Source organism: Neoarius graeffei, chromosome 22 (assembly GCF_027579695.1).
Source record: "Neoarius graeffei isolate fNeoGra1 chromosome 22, fNeoGra1.pri, whole genome shotgun sequence".
NCBI lineage: Eukaryota > Metazoa > Chordata > Actinopteri > Siluriformes > Ariidae > Neoarius > Neoarius graeffei.
In genome coordinates, this window is record NC_083590.1 from 15,183,745 (window position 1) to 15,207,796 (window position 24,052).

The 24,052-nt window shown below is 39.7% G+C and overlaps 1 protein-coding gene across 1 annotated transcript in view; it reads left to right on the forward strand.

The window, feature by feature from the left end:
- The window catches only part of LOC132870287 (NACHT, LRR and PYD domains-containing protein 12-like), a 361,706-nt gene that overhangs the window by 198,315 nt on the left and 139,339 nt on the right, over positions 1-24,052 (forward strand). Inside the window, exons 3-6 of the mRNA XM_060903922.1 lie at positions 20,605-20,721; positions 21,073-21,189; positions 21,558-21,674; positions 22,026-22,139. Of these exons, the coding sequence (XP_060759905.1) occupies positions 20,605-20,721; positions 21,073-21,189; positions 21,558-21,674; positions 22,026-22,139 (465 nt within the window). The remainder of the gene's footprint in view (positions 1-20,604; positions 20,722-21,072; positions 21,190-21,557; positions 21,675-22,025; positions 22,140-24,052) is intronic.

Here is a 24,052-nt window from a genome sequence, read left to right on the forward strand (position 1 = left end):
TATCCATACACTGCCGGATAAAGCTGATTTGGCCTAATCATTGTCCAACATCTCAACAGCTCGCAACATGAGATGAAAAATGATGCAAAGACCGCGTTGTTTTCTCAAATGTATTCACTGTATTTTTTCATTTACAAACCTGTGGGTATGTACTCAGGCTGTCAGTCAGTGTGTGACCCCCCCTTTGAAAAATCCTAGCTACGCCCCTGGTGAATGTATTTCTTTATACATTTATTACCTTCACACATTTATTTAATTATTAACCATTTAATAATTTATTTTATATTTATTCAGGCAATAAAGTGGTTTCTTGTCATGTAATCTGTCCTGTATAATGTAGATTTTAAATAATATTTTAAAGCATGTCTTGTTTATAATAGGATTATATTATTAATAAAAGTTAACTTGTTGTTCATGTTTAAAAGTTACACTTGACCATTAAACTTAATTTATATTTTGCTGTTTGAAATGAAACAAGTCTAAGTATAAATATGTTGAGTGTAACAAAAAGTTACGTGTATTTTAAATTATACTTTATGATGCTTTAACAATAAGCAAAGAATAATTAATGTGTGATTAAACATAAGAGATCCAAAGTGATATATTTCTCACTGATTTATTATCAGTAGACACAGTATAATCAGCACAGCATCAGCATCACTTTACTGGATCTTGGTCCAGACTCATCATCCACCAGGTCTGCCGTCAACCTTCTTTTCAGCAGCAGCATCAAACAAAGTGAGCATGATGAACAAACTTTTAAATATCTTTTATTTTAATTATCTCCTGGGAATTAAAACCTACTGTAAATACTGAAGATGTAATGGGATTGACGGTTCCATATAAAAACCCATCAGAACACTAAATACGGGACATTTCACCTGATTAGTTGATCCAGTTGTAAAATGTTTCCCTCCAGGTGAAGATCTTCTTTTTGCTGCTGGCTCCATCTTAAGGCTCTCACAAATAACATCATGACTTTACTCTGCTCTCACATTACAAACTCTACAATAGATTTAAATACACAAATGAATCCCTGTGAAAAAAAATCCCTGTGAAAAACGCCCAGAAACAGATTGTGCCACAATATTTATGTTTTTATACAAAGAAATGAGACCAAAGTGCCGTTTAAATACAGATTTATTACTATGGAAAGCCATTGGGCCCAAAACTAATAAAAGTGTGACGTTAACATGTACTGTGTGAGAAATGTCTGTAGTAACTGAAGCAGAATTTGTTTTAAGTCAGAAATAGTACAGTAGAAGAGCTATTAAGTTTTAGGCAGCGCCAGCGGATGGCTTTATGAATGAAACTTCCGGTAAGCAGACCCTGCTCACTCGGGATTCTGATGTTGGGTCAAGTGTGTGCAAAGGGTAGCCTATTTCATTGTATGTGTTGATTTATTAGCATGTGGTATTTTACACTCACATTCATTAGTACTGTATGTTATAACCACACCTCTGAGTGTTCAGGCTAAACCTTGATCATTGCTTCAGAGCCAGAATTGGGCTGAGTGATGTGGCTGTAATCAAGCTGCATTCACTACATATTTATTTAATTACCTCACTCCGGGACGGAGTCCACCAGGGGGCGAGGCATTGTTTTCAGTTTTTTTTTTTTTTTTGTAAACGATATTACAGGAAAATGGCTGGACCAGTCTTAATGAAACTTTCAGGATAGATGGGCATTGGTCTCAAATAGAACCTCCAACATTTTGAGGGTCATCCAGTTAAGGTCAAGGTTTGGTTAAGGTCAAGGTTTTTGTGGCTACTGCTTCATATACAGTGTCATCAAGCTGTAAGGATGTAAGAGTGTAACACTTGCGCACTGCACATCACCAGAACGGTGAATCGTGATCTTGCAATATGAACAGTTGATCTTGTGTTATCATCGTGTTGTAAGAATGAGCAGAACAATAGCGCATACGCATAAGTATTACAATTATTACATAAGTGTTACAGTAGTACACAAGAAGGAGTATAAGATTGTAAGAATGAATGTAACAATAGTGAAACTTCCCCTGTGTCCCAAATCACTCACTACATAGTGGACTACATAGTCAGGTTGCCATTTTGTAGTGCTGTCCAAATGTATAGTGAGCATTATTACACCCTATATAGTGCACTCAAAGTATCTCACAATGCATCACAAAAAGTAGTGCTGCAGCAAAGAAGAAGTTTTATCATTTAACCCTTTAATCAATGAGCTCACTATATAGTCCTCTATATAGTAATTTCATATATAGTAAGTAGGGCGTAGTGAACAAGTGCGTGATTTATTACACAGCATTTGTAACCAAGCACCACTTATCCTGATCAAGTTCGATTACCAGTTCTATTTCTTAATAAACTTCAGAACTAATCAAAACTAGAAACGAAATAAGAGAAACATTGTTTTACTTTGTACTATCGGAAGATAATCAGCAGATAAAAAGATAAATGAAATTCACCTCATGGTTCGCCAAGCTACTGATTCGATATCAAGTAAGTGGTGTTACTTGATATCGAATCAATAGCTTCGGCGAACCATCAATAAAATTGTTTGAAGAAAATTGTTTATTTTCTTAAAACAATTTTCTTGTTTTAAATAAATTTACATTTTGATTATCACAGCTTTTGTTTGGTCCTTCTGAAAAGTGAAAGAAAAAGTTTTGTAAGGTTTTTCAGGGTTTTTTTAAGCTTCTTGGCAGATTTTTAGAGTCTTTACACAACACTTGTGAAATAAAATGTTCTCATCTCATCTCATTATCTGTAGCCGCTTTATCCTGTTCTACAGGGTCGCAGGCAAGCTGGAGCCTATCCCAGCTGACTACGGGCGAAAGGCGGGGTACACCAAGTCGCCAGGTCATCACAGGACTGACACATAGACACAGACAACCATTCACACTCACATTCACACCTATGGTCAATTTAGAGTCACCAGTTAACCTAACCTGCATGTCTTTGGACTGTGGGGGAAACCGGAGCACCCGGAGGAAACCCACATGGACACGGGGAGAACATGCAAACTCCGCACAGAAAGGCCCTCACTGGCCACGGGGCTTGAACCTGGACCTTCTTGCTGTGAGGTGACAGTGCTAACCACTACACCACCGTGCTGCCACAAAATGTTCTCATTAGTATTAAATAATGCTTCTAAAACAATTCACTAGACTAAAGAACTTGCTTTCAGACATGGTTATAATTATTACAGAAGGAAAGTGCGTTCCACTGAGCTCTAGCACTGGGCCATTTCCGGGAAATAAGAGCTTGGGTCATGGTGACAGTGTGTGTATGTCAGCCTCTGTTTGGAGGTTTCAGTTTCCAAAACTGTAAGTGGTAAGAGTAGAATAATATAAAGTACAGACACTTGGTATATTTTACTTCTGTGATTTTAAAATTGTTTGTTTTGGATTATGCTTCATTTTTGTGGCTACTGCCTTATAGAGTAAATATATATGCTATATTTACTGTATGGACATGGGATCAGAAAACAATTTTATTTATAAGCAGTAGCCACATGTACCCATAAGGTACCTATTTTTTTGTGATATCTTCCTTCATATTCATCATAAGTGCCACCGGGCGAGGATTGTTTTGCCTGGCAACACTTGTTTTTAAATATATTTGGTGTGGAAGATCTTAAACAGTGAATCAACTTGGCTGCAGAACATTGAACTTTGAAAAACACTGCAGAATGATGCACAAAGCTGTCTCTGCTTCATATAATGTATAAGGGTGTTATCAAATTGGCTCTCGAGCAAATATTAATGCATAAGTGTTACATAACAGGATATTGATTTTTATTTTTTTTAAAAACTTTTCAATGTCAGTAGAAAATACTTGGCTTTAGAAATATACTACAACACACATGTACATGAAAATACTATCTGGGAAAATATGTAGTTAACCATGCACAATTTCTATTGTAATTGTGAAAATGATCATGACTTTCAGGACGTGAACATTTATACTTGACTTGTAGTTCTGCTATAATTATTATATGTAGTTGTAGCCTATTTATGCTTTGAAAAGACATTGTTCTGAAAATATTTTAGGCTGCATTAAAAACTGAAATTTACAAGTCTGGTCTGTTGGTTCTGTACATATGAACAAGAATGCCACACCCTATCGAAGGGTCATCAGGCAGGTGGCGAAATAATGACAGAAGACAATAAGACTAAAACCAGGACCATTACTGAAGGCACAAGGCGAAAGCAGTACGAGAGTGATTTTCAAATTTTCAACAAAAAACAAACAAACATTTATTTGTGTTATCACATGTAGGCTTAGTTATAGCCTATTCATGCTCATTATTCATTCTTTAAAAAATATTGTTAAAACTATATTTTAGATGAAATCCAGCAATTTAAAATCCTAGTGTGTTGGTTCTGTGTGTTTGAGGAAGAACGCCGCACCAGTAGGTGGCGCTAAAGCTTCCTGGTCCAATGAAGTTTCCAAGCAAGAACAGAATACAGTTTCCTGGAGCGCCAGTCTTGAGTTTCCCAGAACGGACCAGCACAAAATGACGCATTAACTCGTATTTTATGCTTTAAATCATAGTTTCCGCGTTAAAACGTCATTTAAATTGCATATTAACGCGTAATTGCACGTTAAAACGCAATTACGCCTTAACAAGTACAAGTTAGCACAACACCGTCATTAGTTTTGTTCCCAATGGCCTTCCATATATAGCGGCGCTAGTTCGGAGACGCCTTGTTCCTCATCGGGGTTTTATGGAAACTCGTCTCGAGACCGTGATTCATTTGTCACGCGCTCTAAGACTCGACACATGATTCGAAGACTCGGATTCATCTGACCATCACTACCATCAAACTGTGTGCAGCGTTTACTGAAATAAATGGACTGTATTTAGAAGAGCTCTAATAAACAACACCTGGCCCAGGTGTTGTTTATTAGAGCTCTTCTAAATACAGGCCATTTATTTCAGTAAACGCTGCACACAGTTTGATGGTGTGTTTTGCTTTTCTTGCTTTCAGGTGTGTGTCAGCGTCAGGTGTCTAAATTCTCTGGATTTTTTATTCTTAGAGGGAAAAAAAAACAATATACTACACTAAGTCACTGTATCAGAAACAGCTGTTATAGCGAGGTCATATTGTAGCTGTGAAAAAAATAATGTGATAATCAGGATAAAATGTGAAATCTTTCTCAGCCTTCTTTTGTCTTTTCACAAACAGCTTTTATGTGAGATTTCTCATCTCATTATCTGTAGCCGCTTTATCCTGTTCTACAGGGTCGCAGGCAAGCCTGGAGCCTATCCCAGCTGACTACGGGTGAAAGGCGGGGTACACCCTGGACAAGTCACCAGGTCATCACAGGGCTGACACATAGACAACCATTCACACTCACATTCACACCTACGGTCAATTTAGAGTCACCAGTTAACCTAACCTGCATGTCTTTGGACTGTGGGGGAAACCGGAGCACCCGGAGGAAACCCACGCGGACACGGGGAGAACATGCAAACTCCACACAGAAAGGCCCTCGCCGGCCACGGGGCTCGAACCCGGACCTTCTTGCTGTGAGGCGACAGCACTAACCACTACACCACCGTGCCACCTTGTGAGATTATTATTATTAATGACAGCATTTTTATTATATTTCTTGGTGATTAAAGTGGACTGGACTTGCAGTGTAACTTCAGAACAACAAAACATCAAGAGTCTCCCTGAACGAGTAAACATTTCAATTTCACCATTTGCTTTTTCAATTTAAAATTCATCTCAAAGAGCTGAATCAAAGAGTCGATTCATTCCCTGAACAACACATCACTCGGAGTGAATCAGTTCTCCTGAAGTGAAAGTGTTTCTCTTTCAGCTGAGACGCCGTTATGTTGCTGTTGGGAGAAAATAATAATAAAAACTCCAACTCCAGGCGGAACCGGTGAGATTAATGAAGCCCAGCATGGAGTGCTGAGTAAAAGTGAGTGATGTGTTGGAGAGAAATGTGGTTGTATTTGACTGAGCTCGTGTAAAAACAGCAGTATAACTGGAACTGAAATCATCTTCCCTGTAAAGCTGCTGTTTATCGGCTGTGTTCTATATTCGAGTTTCTCTCTTCAGTTTCTCATCTATTAAACACTCAGAGAGTTTGGGGGAATTTAACTGGAAAACATTTTTGGGTAGTTTGTTTTAGCGACTGTAAGCGGCTACAATTATCGGCAGTCCATAATTATCGACACATTTTCAGATTTACCGATAAAAACCAATTTTACAAAGGTGAGTTTCAGTTCCAACAGTTATTATTGGTTAATTAATCAGCCGGAAGACCCGCCTCACCCTTTGATCTTGTCGTCTAATGACGCAGCTCATTACCTGCGATGGAATTTTTTTTATCACGATCAGCAATCTGAGGAAAAACCGAACGTTATCATCGCAGGTAAGCATGGTGGAAAGATCATGGACATGTTTTTACTGATCAAATTCACCCATATTTCATGATCTTCTCAAAACCTAACTCATTTGACAGTCGCCATTTTGTATCTAAACGCGCGTCTGAGAAGTCACGTGAGGTATCGATAATAGTGATCACTTTCACCGGTGTCCACCATTATCGACACCCTGTGGAATTAAGTGACATTTACAACTGTTATGGATCGATGGGAGGAAAACGCCATTCACCAACAATCTACCAGGCAAAGGATGGTTTTACCCATTTCACAAGAGGCATCCAGAGATAACAGAATGGGTTCCGCAACTTCTTGGGAGAGAACGAGCCTCCATCAGTTTTGAAATGCTTCAGGGTTGGTACAAGGGCCTTAATTCATTTTTGGAGAAGGAGGTACCGGGTTTTCAGAATCTTATGAATGATCCCAGGCACATTTTCAACACAGATGAGGATGGATTTCCCCTTTGCGTTGCAAGCAATCAGGTGTTAACCTGTATCCTCACGACATGTGTACTGAGTCGTTTCCAACACGAAGTGTCAAATCACAGTTATGGCATGCTTCAGCGCCTTCGGGGATTACTCGCCTCCTTTAATTGTCTTCCCTCGCTGGAGATTCAGGAATATAGGTTTGTTAGACTTCCCAGAAGCCATTTACAGTCATACTGACAGTGGTTGGATGGACAGTGATTTGTTCTTTGAATTTCTGAAGCATTTTGTCAAGTTTGTGAAAAAGAAACACAATCGGTTTCTTGTCATTGTCTTTGTTGATGGACATTCCACGCACATCTCGCTTGCGACAGCAGAATTTTGTGCTGCAAAAGGAGTAATTCTCGACTGTCTCCTGCCCAGTGTCACTCTCATCTTGCAGGCTTGTGATATTGGATTGTTTTTCTATAAATCATCTCGATGTCGATGATTGTGGAAAGGTGTTACGTGATCTAATGCGTTGAGTAATCAGGAATCAACTCGTTTTTTTTTCCAGTGAAAGTTTGAGTAATTATTCATGCACAATTTATGTATTGAAAGTCTCTTCTACTTTTGCAATGGCCAAAAGATCGTTAAGGTGTCTAATTGTAGGTGCCACTCTCTCTCCTTTTTTTTTTAAAGGAAAAATCCCTGCGATTTGAGCCCACCAATCTGTGTAAAATAATCGGAGAGCTCATTGTTCAGTCCCCACTGTAGAGATGAGTGAAACGTCCAAGTGGCCATTTGACCACACCCATCATGCGTATTCGGTTTATGTGGTAAACTTTTCTTATCTGATCAAATTTGCCCCAATAAAAGTATTTCCTGACTTTTTTCCCCTTTCATTACCGCTTCTTATTTTCTCAACTTTACCCACATTCCTTACATATCTTTATACTGTATCACTCCCCTTCCCTCATTGTTTTTTTTCCTTTTCCACTTCAGTCTTTGATCATTTTTTTTTTTTTTTAAGGCAGTGGCAATTTTTGTGACGAGTCGTAAGCAGGTGCGTATCACCCGCGGGGGATGCGTACGTTTCATCCCCCCCCCCCCCCCCCCACCCCCCCCACTTTTGTTGAAACACAATTTCATCCCCCGCACTTTTGTCAGATTAAAATGACATCATTATGAAAATTATACAGCTACAGGGTTTCCCATACATAGACCATTGACCATTGTGTGGCGCAGCGCCACACAATGGATTCCTATCGCCACACAATCAGACTCGCGATTTTGAAAAAAAAAATTCCGTTCCGTTCATTCATAGTGCTCGCTCTTCTCGTTCGCGCGCGCGCACACACACACAGAGGGAGAGGCGTGTCCACAGGCCTGCCGTTGCGCATATACCCGGTGTCACGGTCTGATCGCGCGCTGGTATAAATTTACCATGCGCATACCGATTTTTTTTCCCGGTCAACTTCCGGGAAGTCTAAATTTACCACTTCTTGCTGCGATTTTGTACCGAGCATTTCAACACATTTGTGGACTATTAGAACGCGAATTGTGATTACAGTTGTGAGATTTGATTATCAGTAGACAAGCTGTTGAATATGGATGAGGAAACAATCATTTCCCAGACACAGAATGAAGATCAGCAAAACACACAGTCCAAAGAGGCACGAGACCAGCGATTCGCCATTTTCAAAAGAAAGATGACCCAATTCTGACTAGGTCCAATGACAGGAGTCAAATTTACCAGGTTGGTAAATTTGACAGAATAACTATATTATAATCATGATGAGTCTCACTCAAACAAATCAGTATTCATCAAGATAAAGTGAAAATTTATTTGTGGATCAAGTATGATCATAAATCTATCATATTGGGCTGGTAAATTCTGACTAGTCTCAATGACAGCAGTCTAATTATACCAAGTTGGTAAATTTGAGAGAATAACTAAATTATTATAATCATTGATTGACTGATTGATTGATTACTTTACTTTATTCTGAACAATAAAGAAGAAAGATATAAAAATTTAAATAAAAAATGCAATAATCAAAACATCGTCATAAACAAACAGAATAGCGTAGCCACAAGGCAATAACATAGCAATGTTCAGAAAGGATTAGGAAGAAGTAATAACTTATCCAATCCTAACCCTCTATACCACCGCTAATCAAATGTCACTTTCCACCATAATAAACTATATATACAAAAGAAAACAAAAGCAATAAACAAAAAAGAAAACATACCAACATACCAAAACATACCAACATGGTATAATATCGACCAAATTAAATCATATATACAGATACTTATGTTATGCATATAGACATACATACAATACATATATACAGTACATACATATACACATACCTATAGCTATACACTAAATACAAGAAGACCAGTCACAGACTTGCTCTCAATTTCATCATCACCTATATAGTCTGCCTGTCCTCATTCTCATATATTTTTATTAACATGTTTTTATATAATTTTTTAACCCTTTGGTGACTGACCCCTTGAAAATGGTTCCTCCAAGAATGATGACGTTTCAGTTGTCAAGACAACGGAAAAACTAAAATACAAAAACAGAAAGATACGTCACAATGCTCTTGTGCACAAAACAAAATGCTCTTGTATTTGTATTTTAGTTTTTCCGTTGTCTTGACAACTGAAATGTCATGGTTCCTGGAGGAACCATTTTCAAGGGGTCAGTCACCAAAGGGTTTAAACAGTTTTATGTTGGTGCTATTTTTGAGTTCATTTTCCAGACCATTCCACAATTTCACCCCACAGACTGTTATGCACATACTTTTCATAGTTGTTCTAACATTTACTCTCTTAAAATTCATTTCCCCTCTCAGGTTATACCCACCCTGCCTTTCCATAAACGTATTTTGTACCTCACCCGGAAGAAGGTTGTCTTGCTTTATACATAATTTGTGCAATCTTGTGTTTAACCAGATCCGTGAATTTCAGAGTGTGTGCTTTTACAAATAATGCGTTTGTATGCTCAAGATATCCCGTATTATTGACAATTCTTATTGCTCTTTTTTGTAATGTGCATAACGGCTGCAGGTTAGATTTGTAGGTATTACCCCATATCTCCACACAGTAGCTCAGATATGGAAGTACGAGTGCATTATACAGAGTATGTAGTGATTTATAGTCCAGAATGTGTCTTGATTTCCCCAAAATTGCAGTAATCTTTGCTATTTTTGCTTTAACATGATTAATATGCAGTTTTCAGCAGACTTTATGATCAACAATCACACCCAGAAATTTTATTTCATAAACTCTTTCTATGGTTATGTTGTCAATTTTCAATTCAACTTGAGGGTTCGACTTATATTTTCCAAATAACATAATCTTTGTTTTACTCAAATTCAATGACAATTTGTTTACGTTAAACCACCTTTTTAATTTATTCATTCATATGAGGAGTCTTACTTAAACAAATCAATATTCATCAAGATAAAGTGTAAATAAAAGTATGAACATGAACATAAATCTCATATTAGGCTGGTAAATTCAGACTAGGCCCAATTATACCAAGTTGGTAAATTTATACTGTGGTAAGGTTAGACTGTGGCTGCTACAGTTTAAACTTACCTGGTAAATTCAGACCGGTGGTAAATTCAGACCATGGCTGCTACAGTATAAACTTACCTGGTAAATTCAGACTGGTGGTAAATTCAGACCGTGACACCGGACTGCAAATAGGCCTGTTAGGCTAATTAAAAATAACACAGCCTTCCCAATTTGCCTTCCGACCCCTTATTTTAAAAGGTAGCCTACGTCGTGCTCGTGATGAGCTTTATCATAGCCTTCTTGGCTTACAGGAAACAGACATCCCTGAGTCAGGCTATAAACCAATTCTGATGCAGACAGTAGCAGCTTGACACAAGGAACCAGCCTTATTGCATTATCCTGTTTATCCCGCTTCAGCATTCATGCAAGTTATTAATAATGGCTTGACATTCACAATAAATAAGGATTTCCCACTAGCATAAATAAAATGTTATACTCGTGGGGATGCCTAGTTGATGCTATCTGAAGCATAAACTCTGAATATTTTAAGAAACAATGCAGTAGTTGAGATAGGCTACTGTAGGATGCCCATAGGCTAATAATAACTTCGTATTTATTTGACTATTATAATTTCATTGACTCTCAATGTTTGCTGCTTTAACCAAGATGAGTATTGAAAAGTTTTTTCTGAATTGCGAGCAGGATTTCTCAGCTATGAACAGGGTAAGCACATAGAAATTCAGTATTCCTTTGTATTTTTTTTTATGTAATGGAAATTTTTAGTGCTTTGATGATGAAGAAAATGTACTTTTTTATACATAGATTAAAACAGACCTCAGGAATAGGCTCCAAGGGGAACACCTGGCAGCCTGCTTACAAATCTCCATAAATGGTCCCGAACCCAATGACTTCCCGTAAGATAGGGCACTGGAGGTTTTTTCAGGAAGCCACGCAGAATTAAATGTTCTGATAGGGCATGCAGGCTTTGCACTAATTAGGGTAATGCTTTTTCATTATTGTTAGTTGCCTTGGTGTTACCTTACGTGGTTTCTTACATCTAATTATGACATTTTATTATTTTGTTGTTACATTATACTATTTATTTCATTTTAGTATTGGTTGAGGTAAGTGTTGAGTTCAATATTTAAAATAAAAACCTCCAGCTTGTTTTTTGCAATTTATTCCTTGAATGTCAACTAAAGAATGATTGAAAGATTGCCACCAAAAAGGCAAAAAACTAAGGTAAAAAACTTCAATTTTGGTGAGTAATTTTCATAAATTTAAAAGACAGGTTTTCCACCAACATCAAGCCCAGCAAACTAATGGCCTGCCCTGTAATGTAAAGTTGGGTCGAGGAATGAAACCAGGCAGGGTTCTGGTAAAAATTGTTTTAGCTGTCTTCTCTTAAAGAACTTAAAAGAATTTAGATTGAACTGAATAATCTCAAATGCTTCTTGTAGCTTTAAAATAGTGAAGAAAAATACTGTGTGTTTGAACACCGCCCGCTGTAAACACTTTGCATACACCACAATGACCAACTCCACCGACCACCACGGCACCACCGCACACGATTCCCTCATCGGCACAGTGGAACACCACAAATTGCTACCTGGTCTGTAGGAAACACTGCAGCTACTATAAAATGTGTAACAAGGAAGTAAACTATTGCCATAACATTAGACAAAAAACAGCCACGCAACGGACTCAAAATAGTTTTTCTCACCCGACCAATCAGCAGTTGCGTGAATATAATAGCCAGTTTGCGTAGCGTGCTGAAAGCGCTCAATAATACAGTATCTGTCTGCAGAGCTGCAGAGCCAACACCAGTTTTACCGCTCCTGATTCACCGTTCCAGAATCTAGTAGTTACTAGTTGTAAAGTCAGTTGAGGCAGGTTTTTTATTACGAGTGTGTGTGTTTGTACCAAGTCTACTTTTCATGCGTTATAACTGCTTATCACTTTTTAGAAGAGTTTTTCAATTGAGATTTAAAGGCATTTCAAATCGAATGAATGTTCAATAATTGTTGTACAGTAATGTTATTTGGCCATTAAGTGTTTGTTGTATGTGTAGTCTATTGCATCATTTTCAAATTTTATGCATTAAACCTGATGTAATGCATGATGCAAACAAGTTTTGTACACGAGTTTGAATAATTAAAGACATTAAAAGCAGGAACTGCCCCGTCTTATTTGAATGCTATACTAAAGAGGTCCTTCCAGGATGCTGCGCTTCTCCAACATGAACTGATTAGCCATGCCTCCTGCTCACACAAAGCGATCCCAGTCCAAACTGTTATGCATGATGGTGTATGATCTATACACTGTGTATGACTTCTTGGGCTATGTGAAGTTTTTGGTTTTGTTTATATCAGTGTATACTGGTGTAGGCAGCAATACTGACATCTCTGTTATAGAACAGTATCCTGTTACCTAGAATTATCATTCAATACTTTTTGCCTTCACTTACTGAATAATTACATAGCCCTGGCAGTAACAACACCAAAACCCAACATGATAGATCTCTGCATGAAATGCAGAACTTGGCTGGAGTCAACTGGATTTATAGGCTTTCTGCTGTCCTCCCTTTCATTTGCATCCATGGACCATGGGTATGAAAAAGTTCCATATCAGTCATTGACAGTACATCACAGTGTACACGCCGGGCGTGTATATAGCCATAAACTGATTTCTAATGATATGGCTTCCCCATTCCAGAACACCCCCACTTTTGGAAAGCTTGATATGCCCCTGGTCGTAAGCATAATATTTTCCCTATTCTTATGACATGAACATAAGTTCCGGTAGTGCATATGCAAATCGCTGTCAACAGATTGAAAAAAAAATGGCTGAAGAAACGAGCAGCTTGGTGCAGGATAAGTGTTCACAATTTTTGTATGAAGGTGCAGAATTTGAACAAATGGACTTTAGTATCTTCCATTCAGGCAAACGTAGAGAAATACCAAACAAACAGATAGTAAGACATCAAAAAAGTAGATGTAAGGCCTCAGAAGTACAATTTGCATTTTTGTCATATTGACCAGTCTGCCTGGGCTGCGTGGTGTAAAGTCAACCTGTTGTTTGTCTTACTAGGAAAAAATTATACGTCATATTATGAAAATAGATACTGACGTTAGGCACCAAAATAAAATCTCATCTCATTATCTCTAGCCGCTTTATCCTTCTACAGGGTCGCAGACAAGCTGGAGCCTATCCCAGCTGACTATGGGTGAAAGGCAGGGTACACCCTGCACAAGTCACCAGGTCATCACAGGGCTGACACATATACCCCTTTTCCACCAAATCAGTTCCAGGGCTGGTTCGGAGCCAGTGCTGGTGCTAGTTCACAACTCGTTCAACTTGCGAACCAGCTGAGAACCAGTTTGCTTTTCCATCGCTCGCGGTGCCACGTCATTACGTCGCTGTATACGTCATTACGTCGCTGTATACGCCAGTTATGTCGCTACGTTTGCTTAAACCTTGGCGCGAATATCGATGCAAAAACAACACGGAAGAAGCAGCAGCAGCAACAACAACAATAATAATAATGGATGACTTCGCGTTTGTACAGCTGCTGCTTCTCGCCGCTTAAAAATGGCGATCTTTCGCGGTCTTGTTATTGTTGTTGGTCTTAACAACTCCCCCCCCCCGCTGACGTAAGAGGTTCTTTCCTCTGGCCCAGCAAAGAGCTTGTGCTACCCTGGAACCGGTTTTTCTGGCCCCAGAGCCAGTTCTTTGTCAGTGGAAATAGAAAACCCGGTTCCAAACTAAGCACTGGCCCCGAACCAGCCCTGGAACTGCTTTGGTGGAAAAGGGGCAATAGACACAGACAACCATTCACACTCACATTCACACCTACGGTCAATTTAGAGTCACCAGTTAACCTAACCTGCATGTCTTTGGACTGTGGGGGAAACCGGAGCACCCGGAGGAAACCCACGCGGACACGGGGAGAACATGCAAACTCCGCACAGAAAGGCCCTCACCGGCCACAGGGCTCAAACCTGGACCTTCTTGCTGTGAGGCAACAGCACTAACCACTACGCCACCGTGCCGCCCAAAATAAAATGGATAAGGAAATTATTTCATATCTAGTTGCCATGTACCTTTAAAGCGTGGGCAGCCACTGAAGTTTAAGAGAAAATAAACCAGGCAAAGAAACCAAGTTACCCATAAAGGCAAAGCCAAAAGTCGCAAATCATTTCTATTTTATTTGCCTATTTTTACTGAAATGGGTCATTTGTGTCATGTACATGTGACAGCTAACGATAAAAATATTTTTGCTCCCAATGCCATAAGCATAATTCTTATGACCCTCTGACACTGGGGTGAGGCGTAAGACTAAGTGATAGTGATTTGCGTCTGCGCTACCGGAACTTGCGTTCATGTCATAAGAATAGGGAAAATATTATTCTTATGACTCGTCATAAAAATAGCCACTGCCTTTTTTGAACTGATCTTTTACTGCTATAATTATTTTTCTGGAAATTATTTAAGTTTTTCTCTTCTACAGTGTATGTTTCTCTTTCACATATTTCTTCTTCCTTTCTGTTTAGGACAGTTGTTGAAACAGGATTATTTTCTCATGTTCTTTTCCATTTTCACTTCATTCTCAGTCATGTCTTAACAGTATTTATTGGTCACATAATTCACATCACACATCAATCGATCCTGATAGAGTTCAATAACTTCTAGATTATTCCTCAGTACTCACACTAATATCTCACACCTCATTTACTGTAATATACATTGGCTTTTTATACTATATTATATCAATTATTATATTGATCTTATTTTGTTTGAGATCATTATAAATAGCTATTGCCTGATGTTATTTAGGTTTTCTTGAAATTTGTCAAATTTTTTTAATGTTTTGGAAATATTGCAATAAATTGTAATTAATTGAGCACATCCATTCATCCATCTTCTACCACTTATCCGGGTCGCGGGGGTAGCAGCCTAAGCAGAGCAGCCCAGACTTCCCTCTCCCTGGCCACTTCCACCAGCTCTTCCAGGGGATTACCGAGGCGTTCTCAGGCCAGCCGGAGAGATGTAATCTCTCTAGCGTGTCTTGGGTCTGCCCCGGGGTCTCCTCCCAGTGGGGCATGCCCAGAAAACCTCCCTTGGGAGGTGTCCAGGGGGCATCGTAACAAGGTGCCTGAACCACCTCATCTGACTCCTTTCAATGTGGAGGAGCAGCGGTTCTATTCTGAGTCTCTCCCGAATGACCAAGCTTCTCACTCTGTCTCTAAGGGAGAGCCCAGCCACCCTGCGGAGAAAACTCATTTCTACCGTTTGTATCCGCGATCTCATTCTTTTGGTCACTACCCATAGCTCATGACCATAGGTGAGAGTGGGAACGTAGATGGACCAGTAAATTGAGAGCTTTGCCTTTTGGCTCAGCTCTCCCTTTACCACAACAGACCGGTTTAGTGTCTGCATCACTGCTGACGCTGCCCCGATCTGTCTGTCCAACTCTCGCTCCCCCGTACCCTCACTTGTAAACAAGACCTCGAGATACTTAAACTCCTCCACTTTAGAGAGCAACTCCCCCTTGACCCGGAGTAGGCACTCCACCCGTTTCTGGGTGAGTGCCATGGCCATGGAGCACTTGTTTCATTTTATTATGATTAGATTATTGATTATACGTAATCATGTATGCACACATACTCACACGCATGGATAAATAACATGTCCAGTTTGTGTGTGTTTGTTTTTTTTTTCTCAACAATCAGATGTCTATTTTGTACAACATCCTAGGCAGAGATATGACTGGACCGATCAGATGTGCGTGGTAATATGCCGGCCAGATCACTTCACTCTGTCTAGCCAATGAACTATCCAGATATTTTATGTAGAGATCAGGGGATTTGAAGCCATTTAATGTGATTTTGTAGTTTTCTCACGCACTTTCCTTAGACAAGAACAATACCCTCACGAGATCTTGTCTGCAATATGGCGGAGTGTGTAAATGTGTGTGTGTGTGTGTGTGTGTGTGTGTGTGTGTGTGTGTGTGTGTGTGTGTGTGTGTATATGGATGTTGCTAAAGTGCAGCTGTCCCAAGAAAACAAACAAAATATATTTGAGACTCTGTCATCATGAGGATCAGCGATATTTAGAAGTTGCTTCATGGGTGAATGCAGCAAGTGTAATGTCCTGGCATCAGTGATCAGTATTTTCTCAGAAGGAGGGCCTTTAGGCTGCTTTCTTCTTCTTCTAGCTGCTCCCGTTAAGGGTCGCCACAGCAGATCTGTTCCGTATATTTGATTTGGTGTAGGTTTTACACCAGATGCCCTTCCTGACCCAACGGTCCCCAGTCTATCCGGGCTTGGGACCAGCATGAAGTCTGTATAACAGACATCCCAAGTCTCCCGGAAGTTCCGGGAGTCTCCCGCATATTGATAGCGGCTCCCTGATGCCCGCAAATTGGATAATATCTCCCGGAATCTAGAGCAAGAGCGTGCACGCGAAACATTATTGTCTACATCGTGCATATGACGGAGTGCGCGAGGGAGAGCGTGAGAGAGAGACTGCGTGTGTGCCTGGTGTTTCAGCGCTGCAGAAACACTCCCCCGCTGATGGGACATGTGGCACACACACACACACACACACACCCGCTGATGGGACATGCGGCATCTCCCTGAAATGATTTTCTGCAGGTTGGGATGTCTGGTATAAGTATATTAGGCTGCTTTCTTGCCTTTGCAATAAAGATTGTCTGTGTTCTTGGTCATGCTGATGGTAAACAAAATGAGGAAACGTAACCCAAGGAGCTGCTGACTCTGGGTTATTATTGGTTGGTTCCTGTGTCTTTCAGGGAGACCGTGAGCTGGACTAGTGAAGAGAGTAAAGTCTGGCTCAGAAATCAAGATGCCACATCTCAGCATTTTCAGCACAACTGACAAAATATATTTAGTATCACGGTCCATGTGATCCCTCAGTAAAAACAGATCATGGATCGTTCATGGTGTAAAACAGTCATATCACACACCCCTACTTTAGACTCACAGAAATCATCACTGTTTAGTGCAACTGACTTCTGGATTAGAATTTATTCAGACTAAAACCCATTTCATGCTGGTAAAGAGAAAGTAGTATTAGACTTAAGGCCAAACAAACAAAAAAAACCTCTGTTTCCGGTTACCCGACCGACACCCATGACTCTGACCCCCTCTCAGTCGACAAAACGTTCATGCGATGCACACAGCGTGGTTGTCCCTGATCATTGACCAACGTCTGTACGTTATGCATAGCGCAAGTGTCTCTTGCATCATAAACGGCTGATTGTACGCATGCGCGTGACTACCTCAAACAGGAAGCAATGAAAATGGCGGTGGTTTGTGTGCTGAAAGACGCATGTCTTGCATATCTCAAGACCAGTCTTAGACAAATTATGTCGCTAGAAAAAGAGACATTTAAAGACATTGAAGATTTGTTAGCTTGTACCAGTAGTTCAAGAGTAAATATAGAAATAATCTATGCGAAGCATCGGTTGACACACTCGACAAACAGCACTCACTGTGTTGCTGTCAGAGTTCGAGTACTCTTGCGGGGCACCAGTAATAGGAAAGTTCGCCAAACTAGAGTGTGATGTAATATTGCACATGCACATAAAATTGGTTGGCAAGAACCATTCACAATAGCTGACAAAGTTGCATCATCACCTAGTTTTTGTAGCGATTTATCGCAGTATGCGAGTTCGTTGCCAACTGATGCTAAGCAAAGATGTACAGAAGCTTTGCTGCATAACAGTGACACCAAAGTTTTGCCTGATCCTTACGCAGTTACGAACAAATGGGACCCAAATCCAAGCACCTGGCCTGACCTGACCTGACCTTCGGCAATATCTACCTGTATGTGATTGACACGCCTTCAATATACAGAAAAGAATCAATGAAAGCCTACAAGTCTCTTGATGCATACAAGTAAGTGTTAATTATTCAGTTGTTTTATTGAAATACTCATTTACATTTGCTTTTTGTGCCTAATAATAAAAAGACAAAGATTAAATAGGCACAATATAATCTTCGAAACATAAGTTAATGTTGTTGCTTCACACGCACACACCAAAGATATACAGTACAGTACTAAACTTAAGCAAGTTCTACATTTAGAATGCACAAGCAGTGTTTTAAATCCAGGCTATGCTATTTATCTTCAAATACATATCATGAAAAGTTCGACCAATCTTCTAATGTCAAATATTTATCCTGCAAAAAGTACATAAATTTGCCGCAAGTGCGTTTGCAGAAATCTTACTCATGTGTACTGCATACAAATCGGCTGCTTGTGCATTTTTACTCATCTTTTGGTTGATATCTAAGCAATAGCATAGCACAACAAATTATTTCTGAGGAGGAAATTTTATCTAATATCATAATATTAAACTGCAAAACAAAATTTAAAAAATCATGTGTCTTACCAGATATAAAGTGTTGAAAGCAAACACGGTCGTTGTCAGTAGGTTCCCACTTGTCACGCTTAATTGCTGCGATAATTGCGCTTTCAGCGAGCTTCAGGTTTCTTTGGTATGCCGTAAAAGCTCTTGGGATCATTCTTATCAAATCTGTATGTACAGCCAATAACACAACACGATCATAATTAATTAACGTATAAGTGTGAATGACCCGATAACTCCGATCGGCTGTTTATAAATAACCTCTTGCCAACCAAAACATCACGTGACCATTTGGTGACATCACGCCGAACTTTCCTATACCCCCAAACATTTTCTTGCCTCAGTTTGTGGTGTCAGAATGCCTCTCAACTGTGCAGATCCTGTTGAAATAGCCTACTATAGCAGTGGGTTTGGAAGAACAGACATTTTGTCCATATTGTCTTAAAGACTCTGTCTGTGTAAAACCAGATCTGAGAAAAAGATTTAAAACAGTTATTGAAGTGTGACGAGTGCCTTCCAAAAGGCATAAAAGACATTTGCTACAGGCCATATGGGAAGTAGACATTGAACAGCTGACCTTTCCAGTTGAACGCACATGTTCAGTGTGAGAAGTTTGTGTATGGTTCGAAATAAATCTTTGAAAAGTGTTCTTTAGTGTTTATTTCTGAAAACAGAATACCTGCAAACATGCATTCAAACAGAGTGCTGGGTGGGTGGATATTTTATTGTGAATATGGGGGGAAAAGAGTGATGATAGCCATGGAAACATTCCCCCCCCAAAAAAAAAAATCCCTACCGACCTACCCTAATTTTTTAAGGCATGTAATAGGAAACAAACAATTTTTTTTGTTTGGCCTAAAGTAGCCCTTCTATTAAATACAGATGATTTTAGTCTCCTCCTGGTTCAGCTTTTTTAGTGAAGGCATCACAGCTGACCTGCTTGGACTTCAAACTGTTTCTTCTCCCTTCACATGTGCAGTTCATTAGATGTGGAAAAAAAATTCTCAAATTTTACCAGCATGTTTTTTTTTTCCTGATTCTTAGGAGTTTAATTCATTCACTCCAAGAGATCAGCATCTTCAGGAAACAGCAGTGAGTCCATGAGCTGTGTGTCCATACACTAATCTTCAAAAATGGAGAGCCGTGATGAGGAAACAGATAATGTGCCTCCAGCCTCAAAAAAGTGGTAAGCTGCCATGTTCTAATATTTTAGTCATTAACTGTTCATATCTGAAATACAGAGTGAGTTTATCTGAAACGATCTGAAAAGCATGCTTTGAGGCAGTTAGGTTTCCACTCTATAACTCTCTGCTCTGTGGGCTACGACCTCTGGTGCTCCCACCTAGTGTGTAAGAAGAGGTGGAGCTCATAAAGAATCTCGTCTCATCATCTCTAGCCACTTTATCCTGTTCTACAGGGTCGCAGGCAAGCTGGAGCCTATCCCAGCTGACTACGGGCGAAAGGCGGGGTACACCCTGGACAAGTCGCCAGGTCATCACAGGGCTGACACACAGACACAGACAACCATTCACACTCACATTCACACCTACGGTCAATTTAGAGTCACCAGTTAACCTAACCTGCATGTCTTTGGACTGTGGGGGAAACCGGAGCACCCGGAGGAAACCCACGCAGACACGGGGAGAACATGCAAACTCCGCACAGAAAGGCCCTCGCCGGCCACGGGGCTCGAACCCGGACCTTCTTGCTGTGAGGCGACAGCGCTAACCACTACTCCACCGTGCCGCCCTCATAAAGAATATTAAACAGAAATATCACAATCCATGATATGAGCAGCAAATTCGTCTCTCCCAGTATTTTTTATTGTGATATTCGAGACAATGAAATTCTGTCTCATGCCTCCTCTATAATGATGTACAGTAAACTCCAGATGAAGAGATCAGACTCACCAGAACCCAGCTGTGTCTCCATGAAGAGTGATCAGTCTATGGATATTCCTTCGCAATTTAACAGTGGAAACCCCTCATCTGTCCACAGGTAACATCCCATAATTCTCATAGTTAAAGTCACTGTAGAGAGAAAGACTGTGTTACACATTCCTTTATCCAGTCCAGATCATCATCATTTTGATATTTATCAGTTTGTGATACATTAATTAAGTCCTAATGCTGCTACAATACTTTCACTAAACATTTTAGAGTAATTAATATCAATAACTGCACAGTTCAGTGTTTCACAGTGTCACATACAGGATAAGGCAGAAAGTGCATCTGGATGTGACAATAAAATTCATAGTAATGGCAAACAAATTAATTAAAACAACCAGTAATAATTAATAATAACCAGTGTAAATGGTGCATATAAAGGACTGTCTATAATGTTGTACAGTGAACTCCAGATGAAGAGATCAGACTCACCAGAACCCAGCCGTGTCTCCATGAAGAGTGACCAGTCTATGGATATTCCTTCGCAATTTAACAGTGGAAACCCCTCATCTGTCCACAGGTAACATCCCATAATTCTCATAGTTAAAGTCACTGTAGAGAGAAAGACTGTGTTACACATTCCTTTATCCAGTCCAGATCATCATCATCATCATCATCATCATCATTTTGATATTTATCAGTTTGTGATACTTTAATTAGGTCCTATGCTGCTACAATACTTTCACTAAACATTTTAGAGTAATTAATATCAATAACTGCACAGTTCAGTGTTTCACAGTGTCACATACAGGATAAGGCAGAAAGTGCATCTGGATGTGACAATAAAATTCATAGTAATGGCAAACAAAGTAATTAAAACAACCAGTAATAATTAATTATAACCAGTGTAATTGGTGCATTTTAAGGACTGTCTATAATGTTGTACAGTGAACTCCAGATGAAGAGATCAGACTCACCAGAACCCAGCCGTGTCTCCATGAAGAGTGACCAGTCTATGGATATTCCTTCGCAATTTAACAGTGGAAACCCCTCATCTGTCCACAGGTAACATCCCATAATTCTCATAGTTAAAGTCACTGTAGAGAGAAAGACTGTGTTACACATTCCTTTATCCAGTCCAGATCATCATCATTTTGATATTTATCAGTTTGTGATACTTTAATTAAGTCCTAATGCTGCTACAATACTTTCACTAAACATTTTAGAGTAATTAATATCAATAACTGCACAGTTCAGTGTTTCACAGTGTCACATACAGGATAAGGCAGAAAGTGTATCTGGATGTGACAATAAAATTCATAGTAATGGCAAACAAAGTAATTAAAACAACCAGTAATAATTAATAATAACCAGTGTAAATGGTGTATATAAAGGACTGTCTATAATGTTGTACAGTAAACTCCAGATGATATCAGACCCACCAGAACCCAGCTGTGTCTCCATGAAGAGTGATCAGTCTGTGGATCGTCCTTCACAATTTAACAGTGGAAACCCCTCATCTGTCCACAGGTAACATCCCATAATTCTCATATTTAAAGTCACAGTTAAAGGCTGTGCTACACTGTCATTCGCAGCTATTTTAATTATTACAGGGGTGATTATAGTTACTATATGACTATAGCTACAACTGGAATGTGCTGATTCTGTTAGCATTTGTAAATACTGTACTATTCACTATTAGATAAAATTAAAATAAAATCTTACAACATTGAAAGTCCAGAGGAAGATATTTTATAAATAACACTTCAGATATGGTTTTAACGGCAGCACGGTGGTGTAGTGGTTAGCCCTGTTGCCTCACAGCAAGAAGGTCCTGGGTTTGAGCCCAGTGGCTGACGGGAGCCTTTCTGTGTGGAGTTTGCATGTTTTTCCTGTGTCTGCATGGGTTTCCTCCAGGTGCTGAAGTGCCCTTGAGCAAGGTACCTATCCCCTAACTGCTCCCCGGGCACTGTTGTATGGCTGTGTGTGTGTGTGTGTGTTCACTGCTTAGATGGGTTAAATGCAGAGATTGAATTTCACTGTGCTTGAGTGTGCATGTGACAAATAAAGATTTCTTCGTTCTTTGTAGCTGTAGTTTACTTCAAACAACAGCAACAGATGCCGGACATCTCCGCTTGGCTTCAGACTACTCGTAGTGATGAAAAGCACAAATGCGCACGCATGCCTGAAGCGAACCAATCAGAATCGCCGTGACAAATTGGGAAGAAAAAAACAAAATGGCGATCACAGGGGATGCTGGTTAATACGTCTTGTTTTTTGTAATGTACTCGCTTGAAAATCATTTTTGTGCTTAAAGAAGCCGACCATACTGTAGGTGTGGCTGAACGGGCCTAACTCGCTAAAATATTTCTGCCCAAATGTCTTTGTCGGGCAAATCGGGCATTCGGGCAATGCCTGGTGTTGAGGCTTGTACTGTACAGTTTTTATGATATAATAGATTCTTAGTGTTTAGTGGTGCAGCAATACTTTCAGTCAATGCTTTCAAGGAAAGAGTGTAAACATTTATGACGGTCAAAATGTCTTACAGGTAATGTGTTAAAAGTAGACAACCTTTCGATTTCATAAAATCAGTTAAATTTAGTTCCTTCTGAAATTTGGTCATTGTGATGTATGTTTATTTTTGGAATATCTTAAAAAAACCAGGTCATTCTGTCGTTGGGAAGTTATTTAATTTGAAGGGATTAAAGTCAAATCAAGTTAATTTGTATAGTGCTTTCAACAATAAACATTGTCGCAAAGCAGCTTTACAGAATTTGAACGACTTAAAACATGAGCGAATTTTATCCCTAATCTATCCCCAATGAGCAAGACTGTGGTGATGGTGGCAAGGAAAAACTCCCTCAGACGACATGAGGAAGAAACCTCGAGAGGAACCAGACTCAAAAGGGAACCCATCCTCATTTGGGCAACAACAAACAGCATGACTATAATATTAACAGTTTTAACATGAAGTCAGTTGCGTTGATGTTATAAACTCTTCATTGATGGAAACTCGAGTGCCAAACTGTTCATAACAACTGCAGTCCTAAAGTTAGCAAGTCAACTGTAGTCCTCAGCCACAAAAGCATTACTGTGAGAGTCTAGAGCATCCTCCAGGTGTGACTTTCAACTGTCCTCATGGGGCCATCCTCCACAGGAGCGATGCAATGAGATTCCAACCAGACACAGGGAACCAGGATGGATCAGGCAGATCTGAGGAGCAGAAGAGGTCAGCATCTCAATCCCAGGACCAACATGTAACTCAGAGGGACAGATTTGGGGGAAGGGGAGAGAGAGAGAGAGAGAGAGAGAGAGAGAGAGGGACAGAAAACACAGGTTGTTAGGTATGCCCAATGTCACTTGAATAAGTAGGAACAGTATACATATTGCACTGAGTACAACCAGGGACTCCAGCAACTAACTATGACAGCATAACTAAAAGG